A 15,917-nucleotide genomic window follows, 5' to 3' on the forward strand; every position below is an offset into this window, starting at 1 on the left:
GAAACGCATCAAGTATAAGAGAACTACGACACAACAGAAACATAACATTAAAATGTAACACACAAGAAACAAACTATAACATAACAATGGCCATTTTCCTGACTTGGTACAGGGCATTTTAAGAAGAAAAAAATTAAGCTCGGGATCGAAATGAAGGGTTCCTAATTTAATCAATAATCCAAATAATTGAGGTCATGGTCAAATAAACTATTCTTAGCAGAAATATTCACTCGACAATCATTCCGTATTCACAATATAGTTGGCATGCTGCTTATATCTGATAAAGCATACCACATCTTCTTTTTTATAATTATCCATTTGATGAGTTAGGCCTTTTTTCAATTGATTTGTGTAGTTCCTTACTTTGTTGTACTGTCAACCAGAGAAACCGGGTCAACTTTACTTTCAACCAACAAAGAGTTTCATGTCTGGTGCTGTAGCATTAAGATCAGATGTTTTTGTAGAAACCATATTTTTTGTTGTTTATATTCTGAAAATTTCAGCAAATACAAAATTGCAGGTTATGTATTTGTTCAGCTTTAGAGCACCTTTTCTTGACATTGGACGGAGCCAGTTTTAACGAAGCACTGTAATTGTCCTTTTATTTAAATATGCAACAAATCAAACGCCACTTTAATGATTGTCACTTTCACGATGTAATTCAACAAACACAATTAAACAATAATACCGAACATAATAAATTAATCGCAAAGTTTCAGAAATTCTAAATTAATCAAGAAATACGCGTGATAATAAAGCTACAAATGATCATCGCATAATTGACTCATCTGGCTGATAAATAGAAACCAGCCTGGTGTTCTATACTGTCCTAAGATATTTATTAGGACAAATGTAATGACCATCTTATATGGGATATAATATAAGTCATAACTGTCAAATGCATAAGATTATGACTTTCATAAGTGAACGTACATATATTTTCTTTTATCACAGATATTGATGTAAAAAAAAAAAATAAAAAATAATGAGTATGAAAAGAATTTCATTGCCATTCTTATTCTGCCTCATTATAATTGTATATAAGAATGAATTAGAGTTGAGTTGATGATTGTTTAAATTTACGGTTTGTATATTTATATAAATATATATAATTCGTCTAAATATTAGCCCAGTAATGTTAGATCTGTAAATTTGTGGAAGCAAATGTTTAGTCTTCCCTGGCCGGGATTCGAACTCCTGCTTGTAAGATATTTCACTTCATACTTCTACGATAACACCGCCTAGCATTTCACAGACGCCTACATGATATTGAGGTAGGTACAATAAGTTCATTTTGTTATCTGGACTATGATAAAATTGAGAATGGAAATGTGGAATATGTTAAAAAGAAACAACAACCCGACCATAGAGCAGTAAACAGCCGAAGGCCATCAATTGGTCTCCCATGCTTACCAAAAAATAAATAAAATGTAATTGTATGTATACAATTTAATTGTACATGCATGTAGGTTGGGCTGCATTGCAACTTAGCTGGACAGACACTGCATCCTCGACTAACAAAAGCTATGGTGTCATTTTAAATTCTTTTATCATCAATACACATCTTAAGGATTATGTAACCTTGTGTTGCTTCAATGCTAAACATATGGAAATTTTATAGAAAATCCACAGCCTTCATCCTTGTTCTATCATATTTGGCAATTTGATGACTGATAGATATAGGATTAATGCATGCAGTGCTAGCATTGATTTCCTTAAAACAAGTTTATTAATGTAGTTATTGGTTAGAACAAATAAAAATATGGACCAAATCAAGTACACCTTTTAGGGTGCGCTCGACTTTAGTTACTCTGCACGAGGTATTTTGGAATTTACAGGTTGGTTAGAACTTTTTGTAAAAAATAAACACTAGCACATCATAGAAAAGCAAGTGAGTAATCTATGTTTCAAATTTTATAACAAAAATCTCTATATTAAAGGCTGTGGATTTTCTATAATAATCTTGGTTTATTTGCCACAAAGTACTCTTTTTCTATTAAATGCAATGCAACAGTAAATAATAATGCTCAAGTTTCCCCCTAGTATATGTTCAAAAAGGCCTGTCTATTATTCATTATATCTGTAGTTTTGATACAATTGATGTTTAAAAAATTCGTACAAAAATGGCTACAGAAGTGTACATAAACCTTAAATGTATTTATAATTCATTCGATTCTAAAGGCTAGTTCATAACAAAAAAAATTGTTCAATTTAATGCATAATATATATCGTTTTGCCGGATTTTGCCGTATTAATAACAAAAAAGTTATAAAGTTACCGCACTCCCTACTTCGTCGATATTTAAAATTTAAATTAAAAATCAAATGCGATAAGAAAGAAGGAAAAAAAATACCTGTATTTCTAAATATACATTTTTAATATTTGGTAAGAATGTGACTTACATTTTGGGGTTCTGAACGGGATTTGGTTTATTTCTGCAATAATTTTTGTTTTCAAATATTTGTCTTTTTTAAATATTATATTTGTAATCATGACACCTTCTGACCTAAAATACTCTATATTTGATGATTCTAAAATAAATATTAGTGACGATGATAATGTGTTAACATACAATGCTGCCGATTATTTTTGTAAGCCAGTAATGAAGGCTCCATTAACGTGCCATGAGACGGCGGCTTTTTCCAATAACATGCCAAAAGCGTCGCCTGGTTGCCAACAAAATGTAACAAACAATTAAAAAAAAAATAAGAAAGAATTTGGCAATAAAATTATTTCCGATTTCCTGACTTCCTCAAATAAATTCCCTTTTTATCAAGGAGAGCGAAAGACTTGGCATTTCATTTCTTTCTTGATAAACATTTTACAACGATCTATGTAATTATCAACATAGTTACATATGTACGTATATAAATAATATTGACAATTTATAAACCAGTGGCGGATGCAGAAATATTATAAGTGGGGGCCTACTGACTGCCTAAGAGGGGGCCCGCTCTCTTCAGGCTTCAATGATTCCCTATATAACCAACCCTTTTTTTCCTCAAAAAGGGGGGGGGGGGGCTGGGCCTCCACCCTTAATCCGCCACTGTTAACATTTAAACTACCTTTGACCACCTGTCTAAATGATTGAGTAATTGTAAATGTAAATTGTAGACTAATCCCATTAGTATAAGTATTTGTGTTAGTACATTTTACTTAAACGTACTATATTTTATTGTTGTACTATATTTATACTAATCAGATAACTTTCAATGGGGGTGTCATGACTTTATCAGTGTGGATCTTTTCATCTCTATCGAAACTATGCGAAATAAATAGTATGTTATGAAATCATACAATAAATATTTTAACTTCCGACAGCTACTGCTTTTTTTAATTAAAAGGAATAGATATTTTTTATGACATGCGCTTGAACATGTTGAACGTATTTTAAATTGCATCGCGCTTAACAAAAAGTAGTAGTAACAATAAGTAAACAGTCTTACAAATACATATGCATTAGTTGTTGTTTTTTATTCTTTCTTGTTGATGAAATGTATAAATATGATTTAGTATATCAAATAATATTTCCTCCTACATCTATTTTCTCATTTAAAAAACGAACTGAAATGAAGAGTACATGTACTGTTAACGCTACACCAACTCCTATTGAAAATATTCAAACGTTACATTTTATTGAAAATTATGGTTTTAATGTCTTTTATTGTTATTTTACATTTTGATACATACTTGGCCTTCCTTTTTAATATTGAAAGGGGGCGTTCTTGATTTAACTTAGAAAAACGCTTCAAACGCACAAAATAATAAAATCTCTAGATTCGTCAAATTCATTGAAATCAACAATGCAATTATGTGGGACATCTATGGAGCATACTAGTGACAGACGATGTACACAAGATCTACAAAAAGGGAAACAAAACCTTGTTGGTTTTGTTTTAGGGATTTTTTCCCTCGAGGGGAGTGGATCATAATATCTTTTATACATACGTATGTGTGGTGGAGGCGTGAATGTAATCTGCGTATATTACATTGTTATCGACACTCACATTGAATATAGTAAACACGTGATAGTCCTATTTTCATTGTTGTTATGGGATGGGAAATAGTTTTTAGGGGAAGTACACATTTAAATTCATTAGAATCAAGAATCGTCCTAGTACTTATTGTAATTCCAATATCACTAGTAGGTATAGAATTTCTGATTTATACTAATCTTAATCCATTACAAATCAGAAATCCGACACCAACCAGTAGACATAGCGGTATTTGTAATATGAGGAGTCTGGACTGTACTGTAGGTTCTGTTGATCAAATGTTAGATCCAAATAGATGGTTTAAAACTTAAATTCAGTTTCGGCAAAAATTTAGTAATTATTCAAATGGAATAAGAGAACATTCTTAGGCTACTTTCTGCTTTTATGTCGGGTTGTTGTCTCTTTGACACATTCACCATTTTCATTCTCAATTTTATATCAACCAAAACCAACATTATTATTTTTACATCAGAGGCCCCTGAGGGGCCTCGGGTGTATTGCCATCGCCTACTTTTCAAAGATCAAAGAGGTGCATATATAATTAGTTTTGGAATGATAACCGACATTATAAACCCGCGGACCTATATAGTGCAGAATAAAATTCCGTATCGCTTCTTTTAAATTCATGTTTTCAATGGATACTCAGTTTTTTTTTATAATATGAAAATGTTTTGTCGTTTGAAATATTTGTATATTAATCAAACTATCTTCAATATCAATGACGTGTCGAAAAATTGTTGTTGCGGATGAATACCACGAGTGCGCAAGAGGGCAAGAGCGAGCGTGTAGAAAATCGAGAGGAAATCAATTCACACATTTATACACAGAAAGGTAATTATATTTCAATTATTTGATTTGGAGTAACCTTTTTAAACCGTTTGTAGCATATTTGTCTATAATATTAACGTAGCAAAACTAGGAAAATTTAATCTGTCATAATATAAAATAATTCATCAGGTCGCGTCCCCTGCAGCCATTTTGAAAATACCAGCAGATTGGGTAGGAGTAACAAGAACCTGCAAGGCCTTTAAAGATAAGGTTACTATTTGTGTATTTCTTATAAGAACAATTTGTGTTTATAAAGATCTCAACAATTTTTGGAGTTAAATTTCTTTTCTTCGTAAATAACAAGTAGATTTATCTCTTGGACACACACACGGAACTATTTTCTGTTTTTTAAGATACTGTTTCGGATTTTCGCTCGTTCTCCGACTAAGTTTGTTGCATTAGTATATATTTGATTAATTATGTCCCTTGACTGGAAAAAACGCGGATTTTGTTAATGAATTTGTAAGTAATTCTAATATATAATTATTGGTTGAAATTATTGTATTGTATATAATATTCAGAGTATCTTCGACTTCTTATATTCTTCCAATAGAGTTGGACTCTTTTTATAAGTGTGTATAATAACTCTTGCTCGTAAAATCAAGAGTCTTATTTTACACTGAAATGTCAGAATTTGTGGCGTTGTCCGTACCATTTACAAGCCTATAGATATATTGGGAGAATCCTTACAGTTTTGGAGATATAAATATAGAGTAGTCTAACTGTCCTGGTTTTTTTTTAAGTCTTCCTTGTAGTATTGTATAATTTTGACCACAGGGGCGGATCCAGCAATTTTAAAAAGGGGGGTTCCAACTACATGTCCCCATTCAAATGCATTGATCGTCCAAAAAAAGGGGGGTTTCCAACCCCCGGAACCCCCCTCTTGATCCGCGCCTGGACCATACTGTACATGACATGTATTGCAAAATTATATGATAATTCTATGACATGTGCTAATCAGCATTATTTTTAAAAATTGTGTAATCATATCCATGTAAAATTTTAGTAATTTGAATTAGACATTTGTTCACGCATACATGCATGAGTACTTGAATTGAGCCATAGGCGGATCCTGGCGGGCCCGGCCCCCCCCCCCCCCCTTTCGTGGGAAAAATTTGGTTGACTATATAGGGAATCATTGAAGCATGACTGGAGCGGGCCACCTCTTAGATCAGTCAGCGCCCCCCCCCCCCCCATAGGAAAAGTTCTGGATCCGCCACTGTGAGCAAATACAATCAGTTAACTTTCACTACGAGCACCCATGCAGATCTTTAATTGAGCAAATATGATCACTTACATGTATGAGTAAAATTTGAATTGAGTTAGATATATTAATATTGAGACTAATCTAAATGGTTATTTGAGCACACATGAGGCTATTTATACTAATGAGAGCGATATAGGGATTCAGCATGAACAAACTTAGCAAATCTTTATTGAGACAAACCTATGAGCGCTATGCAGTGCATATGACTGCAAGAGATATTTTAAAGGTTTTCCAGAACCCCAGATTAAAAGTTGAACTGCAACATTGCAAAGGGTTAGTGTATTATTTTATTTTATCAAAATGTTAAATGTTAAATGTTTAAAATGTTTAATGTTTTTTGTTTATTTATTATTCTGTGGAAATTTAAATCTCCAGAATCTTTCTGTGAGTTTGCATGAATAATTCCATGTTTTTTTAAATTTGTATCAGAAGCCCAAGTCACGCATAAGTTAACAGGGATTTAAAATGTCCACGATTAAAACCACATGAACATGTATATATTCTAGATAATTTAAACAAAATGTTCAGCAACATTTAAAGGAACCTATCTATTTGTAATTCCCAAACATAATTGTTATTACTTAAGCAACCTTGTTAACAGTTTAGATTTCTATCAAATCGGATGAGAATCCAGGAGTTTTAAAGGGGGAGGGGTCTAGCAAGTCAACATTTTGGGTAAAACTATATAAAAAAAGGACTACGCATTTACCATACATGAAGTTCCTTGAAAAGGGCGTGCCTTCAGCTCCCTCCTCCCCAAAAAAATCTGCCTCAGCAACTTTAAACCCTCTTGCGCTGTATATTCATGTAGCTGTACAGTTGAGCCTATAGGACTACAATCACATCTGAATCACCGAAAATCAATCTATATTTTCATGTATAATTTGATAATTAAATTTTAACACATTTATACATTTTATTTTAAATTTGTTCTTGACAATTTTTTGTTCATTTAAAAATATAGGGACAACAGAGTTGGTGTATGTGGGTTCGATTCCCACCCTAGGCATTTATTTATATTGGCTGGTGCAAAGCGGGCAGTTTAGCTTAGTGGCCCCACACTGACTCTGTTGTTCATATGTCACTTAAAAAAATCAGGCAGCCTCCTTCAGGTCTTGCCATCTTTATTTTTCTATTTGTAAATCATACACAACAAAACCATTGAATAATTGTGAAAATTATACCACAGATAACTATGGTAAAACTTTTATTGTTTTTGGCATAACTAACCTTGGCTGCCATCCAAGATCCAAAACGTTTTTATATTCAGGGTTCTCACCAAGGATTTTTGAAGGCGAGTCCTGGGATCGTCATTTTTGGCCATGGTGAGTCCAACAGTAAGAAAAAGATAATTTATTTTAATATAATTTGTTATTTTGGTCTCCATGACCTAATAGAGTAATGTACTGACATTACATTTAGATTACCTTTAAACTTTTGCTACAAAATAATGATATTTGTGTTCAGTTTATACAAAATATTTCAATCTTTGGACTCAACACTTTTGAAAATGGTGAGTCCAGATAGATTTTCATGAGTCCAGGACTCATGGACTCACCTTAGTGAGAACCCTGTATATTGATGAATTATATCAGATTTGGATTCGTTTGGTCACAAAACATTTTGGATGGTAGGTGACGGCCAAATCTTTATTCCTAAAGGCTTAATTTCGGTTCTGAAAATTGCCCAAAATCATCTTCTTTTGACAAAATTTGGAACATAAAATGTACTTTTATGAAAAGAACTGATTTATTGAGCGTTAAGACTTTTGAAATAGACCCATTTACGAAACCAAATTGTGAACTTTTTGGAGCTTTATGTTAAAGTTTATATTTTAGGCTATTTTGGGCAATAAGTGAAACTTGTCCTTTGAATCAGTGGTTTCACAATAACCATACTAAATACTAAGTATCTGTTAGAAGATAGCTCTTTCACAGTACATTGTTAAACTTAAAGATAAATATATACCAAAAATGATCAATATTAATGATGGAATGAGATTATTCATGTATATACTAGTACTGTTTTATATTGTTACATGTACAGTACATAAATGAAAATTAACACCAAACTGTTGTCATGCGCGATCATTATTCATAAAAAAAGAAGCGAAAAGGGAGGTATGATTGGTAATCAGACACCAGCTCTATACAAAATGATGAAAAAGAAATAATGCTTACAATACAACACTTTTACAATCAGAAAAAAAACTATACATACATCAGTAAGAAAAAGCCATGAAATGACAAATGTTAAACAATATATACAAGAAAACTAACGGCCACATCAATGTACAAACGAAAAATCAAGATATACACCAGAAAATTACAAGCCCTGTTTTACATGCTTCTTACTAAGTAAGGACAGACACATTCATATGGTAGTTGTGTTCTATATGTATGGTGCAAAATTTTCTCATTGCTTAAACCAGTGGTATCCAAAGTATTAAATCCAGAAGTAAAAAAAGACTAACAGTTGAAAAACTATCCAGATGTTGTGAAATTCAATTAACAAAAATACCATCATTAGCGAAAGGCTATCTACATATAATACATTGTAATATTTACAATGAACCATTTAATAATTAGAAAACAGAACCTACAATGTACATGTATAGCTGCCTTTTTATTTTTATTTTTTTATTTTTTTTATAAATATAATGGATTAATGATTGACTGTGTTAAAATAAAACTATAAAATATAACTCAGTGAAGCTATTTTTGAACATTTAAAAAGTTTTTGTTGACTGCAAAAAAAATCTAGAATAAGTGATAGTAATATTGCTGTGTTAACATCCACTTGATTAGCGATTGATCCAAAAGCTAAATGTTTCAGAAAGTAGAAGACCTGGATACTACATGAACAAACATTGTTAATAAATGTCATTTGTAGAGCAGGATCTGCTTACCCATCCAGAGCACCTGAGATCACCCCAAGTTCTGGTGGGGTTCATGTTGCTCGGTCTTAAGTTTTCTATGTTGTTTCTAGTGTACTTTTATTTGTCTGCATGTCTTTTTTAGTTTTAGTCATGGAATTGTAAGTTTCTTTTCGATTTATGAGTTTGCTGTTCATCTGGTATCTTTAGCTCCAATATTACAATTTATCTGTTTTAATATGATTGTCTTGGACCTCTTTATCATAGTTCAGTGAGTGACTATATAGCTACTCAAAGAATTGTTTGCTAAATTGATTCTCTATTATAAGTTATACGCTAACTATTTTTGTATGTGTGCAACTATATGGTCATACTGCCAATCTAACAGTTCTCATTTAACCGCATAATCATTGATAATTCACAAAGTTAAGTTTCCTAGTTCAAGTCAGTATCTCAGATATATGATATATAAATATATAGCAAATTATATTATTTGTACTATATTGTAAGATGAACATATCTGTCCGGCAGGTACAATATAAACACCTGTCATTTATCAATAATTTAACATAACTTGAGGTCCTCTGATGTTCAGTACTTCAGTACTTTGATTTATATGTTGTCGTTCAGGTACAAATTTAAGACTGAAGATTCCTTGTTTGCCGCCATCTTGTATTGTATAATAGCAATGCACAATTGATCTATTTCTTTGCCTGAATCTGCAAATTTGCAACTATTTTGTTTAAAATTGTATTTACAAAAAATGTGTTATTTTCATGAATAATCTATGCAAATTTTGGCAATTTTGCACGACTTGAAGCTTAAAAAATAGAACGGATGACCCACATTTTTATTTTTTTTTAAATTCTATTTGAGGAAATATATACCTCTGATCCCGTTTAATAAATGTTTGTCAATTATTACGCCTCTCTGTCCTTGATTAAATGCTAGGGTTTTTTTTTACCGATCTATAAACATGATAAATACGCCGACATCATCGAGTGCAAAATAAAATTCCTTATCGCTTGCTATAAGTTCATTTCTTAAATGGATACTCATCAAATATTTTTTTCAGAATACAACTTTATATTAAAATGTTTTATATGTATGTAAGTAAAATTTATTAATATCTATGCAGTCGTACAGACACATTGTGTTAACGCATGCGGAAGAATATCTCAAGAACGATTTCAATTTCCTATAAAGAAGGTGAAAATTTTATACAGATACATGCAGAGTTATTTGTCCTTGCTATCTTGTTTTGCTGGAAAATATGAATGCCTACTCAAATCCAATCTATAAGAAAAATCGAATTATATAAAAAGAAAAGTGTCCACCATGCACTTGCACTGCACTATTAATAACTAGTAGAAACAAATGATATATAGATGGATGAAAATTATATTATACATGTAACTGTAATATACAAATATTAATATAATATAAACCAAAGTATATTGATTTGAATCAACATATAATAGTTATTACGGTGTTGTTGAAATCCCTTTCATTTTTTTATCTTCTACACAAGAACTTGTCTCAGAAAAAAATACATTTGTACATAAATCTCACTTTCAGGTATAAAGATGTGATTTATTTTCTGAGACAAGTGTCTGTGACCAACCACAAGAATTAGCGGTCATCCGATGTTCAGTACTTCAGTACTTTGATTTTTAATTATTATAATGGCTCCGTAAAAATGTCAAAGTTTGAGGTTTAAGGTACATGTTTGAACAAAGATAAAACCCCTATGTTTGTTTGTTTTGTAGATACTTTTTTTACAAGTAGAAAACATGCAGTGTAATCAAAGTTAACCTTATTCAATCAGTTTGATCAAATAGTAAGCATTGAATTACCTGTCCAATATAGTCATACTGAGGGTACTTTTGATTGAACCATAAGATTGGGTCATCTTCTCTCGTAGTGGTGAAAACTATTCTGTTCGTGAATTCTCCGTCTTTAACATCTAATCTTTTTATTCTATTCGAAACATTTTCCTCCCCTTCATTGAAAAATCTTTCGACACAACTGACCCGATAAATCCCATGTATCAAAATAATAACTAAATCCAATTTCATCACTATTGTCCAAAAAGTGTGTCCAATACCCTCAGAACTTATAATCTAGAATTACCATCTGACAGCGATCCCAATTGACTAAAGTATTTATATTCGTCAGAAGTTCTTGGTCCATGAAATTTAACTTGATTTTTCACTGTCTACTACTTTTAAAATGATAAGTTTTTGTATTGGTTGACGAGTTGAATTTGGTTAAATTATCCGTAACCCTTTTTAAAACAACTATATACAATTGTTTAATGTTCATAAGCGTCTTTCATAGTTCATAGTTAAAATAGGAAAAAGTAGCTTTAGATAAAAAGGGATATTGGGTTTTCTATAATCTGTTTGTGTTTTGGGTTGGTTTCTTTTTTGGTGGGGGAGGGGGTGATAGATTTTCGTTTGCTTTAATTATTTTTTTTATTGTTTTCTTAGGGGGGTTGGGGAGTGTTCTATTATGTTTAAGGATAGTTTAGCAGGATTCTCCGATTCCATCTTTAATTTTAATTAAGCATGGCAACGTTATTAAAAAAATACGTTTAGAATGAGATAATTTAAATAAATCATTTTTGCAGTTTCAGAGATTTTAACTTGTACACATACATTTAACTGTATGGCGAAATTCAAAACTCAGTTTTCAATTAATGTCTCAAGCGAATGGTTGAAAAATGTACATTTTTAACTCGTGATTAAAATTTAGATAACTTCTGTCCGATTAAAACTATCTTTAACTTTTAGACTATTTTTGTATAATTTTCTTTATTCTAGATGACAAAGTCATTTTGACAATCAAAATAAACATTACAATTTAACTGGGTCCCATCAAGAAGTCATCTGTGTAAATTCAATGATTTCATTTTATTTTTAAATAGACCTGGCCGATGACCTGTAAAGTGATCAGTTCAATCTATCTAGTCAAGGAGGACTTTTATTCTTGTTAACTGATCTTGAAACATATTCATATTTTTCACAGATTTTTTTATTCTATTTCTTTTTAACTATCTAGTTCTTACATTAACTGCTACTGAGGCTTCAAACTTCTTATATTGATTGCCACTGAGGCTTCAATCTTTTTATATTCATTGCCACCGAGGCGTCAAACTTTTTATATTTAATGCAACTCAGGCTTCAAACTTCTTAGATTTACTGCCACTAAGGCTTCAATCTTTTTATATTCATTGCCACCGAGGCGTCAAACTTCTTATATGTGCTGCCACTAAGGCTTCAATCTTCTTATATTAATTGCCACTGAGGCGTCAAACTTCTTAAATTTACTGCCACATAGGCTGCAAACTTCTTATATTCATTGTTTATGAGGCTTCAAATTCTTTATATTTACTGCCACCGAGGCTTCAAACTTCTTAAATTTACTGCCACTTAGGCTGCAAACGTCTTATATTCATTGTCACTGAGGCGTCAAACTTCTTATATGAACTGCGACTAAAGCTTCAGACTTCTTAAATTTATTGCCTCTGCGGCTTCAAACTTCTTATATTTACTGCCACTAAGGCTTCAAACTTCTTATATTTATTGCCACTGAGGCCTCAAACTTCTTAAATTTACTGCCTCTGCGGCTTCAAACTTCTTATATTTACTGCCACTAAGGCTTCAAACTTCTTATATTTATTGCCACTGAGGCTTCAAACTTCTTATATTTACTGCCACTGAGGCTTCAAACTTCTTATATTTACTGCCAGCTACTATTTAAAATTTACTCCCACCGAGGCTTCAAACTTCTGATATGCAAGTCCACTAAGGCTTCAAACGTCTTGTAATTAATGCCACTAAGTCTTCAAACTACTTATATTCAATACCACTAAGGCTGCACACTTTTATATGTACTTTTTTCTTAAGGTGGTACCCAACACCTTGACTCATATTAATTTGACCAGTTAAATTTTCATAAAAATTTTACATAACAAAAATGTTTACTTTAACCCTTTGACAAAAATATAAAAAAAATCAAAAAATTCGAACCAGACATTTTTTATTGGTTACATAGCAGTTTGACAAACACTAATTTTGATCATTGAACAGCTTAATATTTCCTTAAAAATACAATGCGATTAACGCGTTTAACAGATTTTCACAGAGTTATCTCCCTGTAGTGTTGGGTACCACATTAAGCTTCAAGTTTATCATATAGAGTACAAAACAGAAAAACACTGTCAAAATAGTCCATTTTTCACTAAAGCTTTTGTTCATACAATTTTAAACCAAATAGTTTTGGCTCTTATCCTACCAACTTTACTTTTATTGTGATGTAGAAAAAGTACGTAGCTTAGGAGTTGGGGTCTTCTTAAAGGTTCATTTATATGCGCAATTATCGATGTTGAGACGTCCTTCACAAACATTTTGTAGTCGGAAACGTTGTGTTCATCTGTTGGTTATATATAACCCATCAAACGTTGTTTTAACAGTATCCAGGTTCAATAAAATTAACAAATGTCTACGTTACCAATGGTTACCAAGGTTAATAAAATTTGTTTGTTCACCTTCGTTAAAACTCTTGGTTACGAAACACGAAACCCATTGTTAGGTTTTCACTGACTGTAGACTTTTAAATCGAAGGATTATCAGCACTTTCCTCTGACCATAGAAAATGTTTTTGTCGATAAATGTGATTACTTATTAAAACAGTCGTTTAAGTTCATTGTTTAGTACAACTACAATGCAGACGTGACAGAGAGCACATTTTGTTTTGAAACTTTTGAAGCGTTGATCGTACGTACGTGTTTATTTACGATAAAGGATGAAAACATGTTCTAACTAAAACTTATGTTTGCTTGACATAGAAGGTCTAGATTATGTCAAAGTACTTATACTTATGTCATTAGAGTACATACTCATATATGATCATACATATTTCAATGCAAAAAGGGAGAACAAATGTAAAAACAAATGTTAAAGCTAAAAGCCGCATAAAAGGAAAAATAGATTGCATCAAGCATTAATCTTGCTTGCACTCGTAATGAAGACGGATCAAACATTACGGCAACACAATTATTCGTTAAAATTTTAACGGAAATATGAAGCAAGGTTAATTCAGAATCATTTTACCAAGAATTTAAGCAAGAGATACACTTATACAAATTATGAACACCATGGGTTGATTTATAAATAAAGGCAACAGTAGTATACCCTGTTCAAAATTCATAAATCGAAAGAGAAAAAACGAATTCTGGTTACAAACTAAAACTGAAGGAAACGTATCAAATATAAGAGAACTACGACACAAAAGAGACACAACACCGAAATGTAAAACACATAGAAACGAACTATAATGTAACAATGGCCATTTTCTTGACTTGGTACAGGGCATTTTATAAAAAAAAAATGATGAGTTGAACCTGGTTTTGTGGCATTATAATCAAGGGTTACGATATTTTACCCTACGTTTAAAGGGGTAAGTTTTGTAAATCCCCCGAATATTAAGTCTACTGTTTGAAGATTAAAAATGTCCATGTCTGTATTTATAGAACCATTCGGTGTTATTGGGTTCTTGGTTTATGCCTTCATTTACATATATCGCGCATCCGATTGAATTCATATTAAAAATTGACAGAAGTATGATACCAAGAAAGACAATATAAAACCAGATTAAAATCCCTAAAAAATACACGATCGGTTCATATCAGTACCACGTGTGCTTTCAAGTTGAGTGCTATAATCAAAATGATTAGCTTTTAAAATGTGTGTAACGTAAAAGACATTGTTGATGGTTAATTATATGATAAGCAAGGTTGTTTTATGTGAACTGTTTGTCGTGTTTATTAGTTCCGTTTAGTGAGTTTTAATTGATTTAGTTTTCAAGCTTTGAGCTTCTATTGATGCTCGTCTTCGTTCACTTTAATTTTAAACACCATACGTCGAGGTTCGTTAACTTACAATCAAATATGAATAAGTTAAATATCCCAAAACAAGTTATCTCCTTATAGGTTTATAGGCGAATAAATCTTCAAACGGATGCAAAGGATTAACATATACGGTAGAAATATTTGCATCAAGATTCATTTTTGTATCGGGTGATATCCCCAGTTGTTTTGACATGGTATTATCAGTTTGTTGTCAACTTGTCATTTTTGTATCTCAGAAAGCCACAAGATATATCTGGAAGGTGGTGGTTTATGTCTTTTGAGAAAAATTGTTTTCAAATAATAAGAATATCTCTACAAAACAAGTTTCATGTGTACTTTAAAGGGGCACTAGCTGTCAAAAAACATGTACACCGATTTGACTTGAATTCTCATATTCGATTTAAAACCATTTAAAACATTTATCTTATTTATAAAAAAGGTATAACATAAACAATATACCGGGCATGGACACGAAAAGATTTAGCTTCGTTTCGTGTGTTTTTAAGAATAGAAGCCATCTATAATTAACTGTCGAGTTGACCTCCGATTGCCATATATAAGAGATACAATATATCAGACTCGTTATCTAAATTGTTCTATGTCTGTTTAATTTCATATTATAGTTAACCATAGTTTTTACCTGTATAAAAATGATTTTTTTGTGGATCGAATCAGTCAATTAAATGATTTACCTTTGTTTCACTTTCAATGTTGATATTCTTTTCCTTTAAATAATTGAAACACTCACAATGCAGGCCGTACTTATATTGAGCTTATGGGTTGAATTGAAGTTCACATGAATATACGGATTCAATGTGGTCGAACTATTCACTTGCAAGTGAATAATTCATTATCAATGTTTCTTAGCATGTTTTAAAAAAATTGAACCACACTGGTAGCTTAAAGCGATATATTATTTCACTTTCATTAATGATTGAACAAAACAAAAAAACAAATCACATTTCATATTTTTCATATATCTCGTAGCTATTGCCCCCCCCCCCCAAAGTCGTTAAATCACCAAATGAAATCAAACGG

General features: G+C 31.7%; 1 protein-coding gene across 1 annotated transcript in view; it reads right to left on the minus strand.

Annotated features, from left to right (window-relative positions):
• Positions 1 to 11,198, minus strand: part of LOC139515578 (uncharacterized) — a 173,845-nt gene extending 162,647 nt beyond the window's left edge. The window contains exon 1 of the mRNA XM_071305156.1: positions 10,822 to 11,198. Within this exon, the coding sequence (XP_071161257.1) occupies positions 10,822 to 11,043 (222 nt within the window). The 5' untranslated portion in view covers positions 11,044 to 11,198. The remainder of the gene's footprint in view (positions 1 to 10,821) is intronic.
• Between the last annotated feature and the right edge of the window lie 4,719 nt (positions 11,199 to 15,917).

This window comes from Mytilus edulis, chromosome 3 (assembly GCF_963676685.1).
Source record: "Mytilus edulis chromosome 3, xbMytEdul2.2, whole genome shotgun sequence".
In the NCBI taxonomy this organism is placed as follows: Eukaryota; Metazoa; Mollusca; class Bivalvia; order Mytilida; family Mytilidae; genus Mytilus; species Mytilus edulis.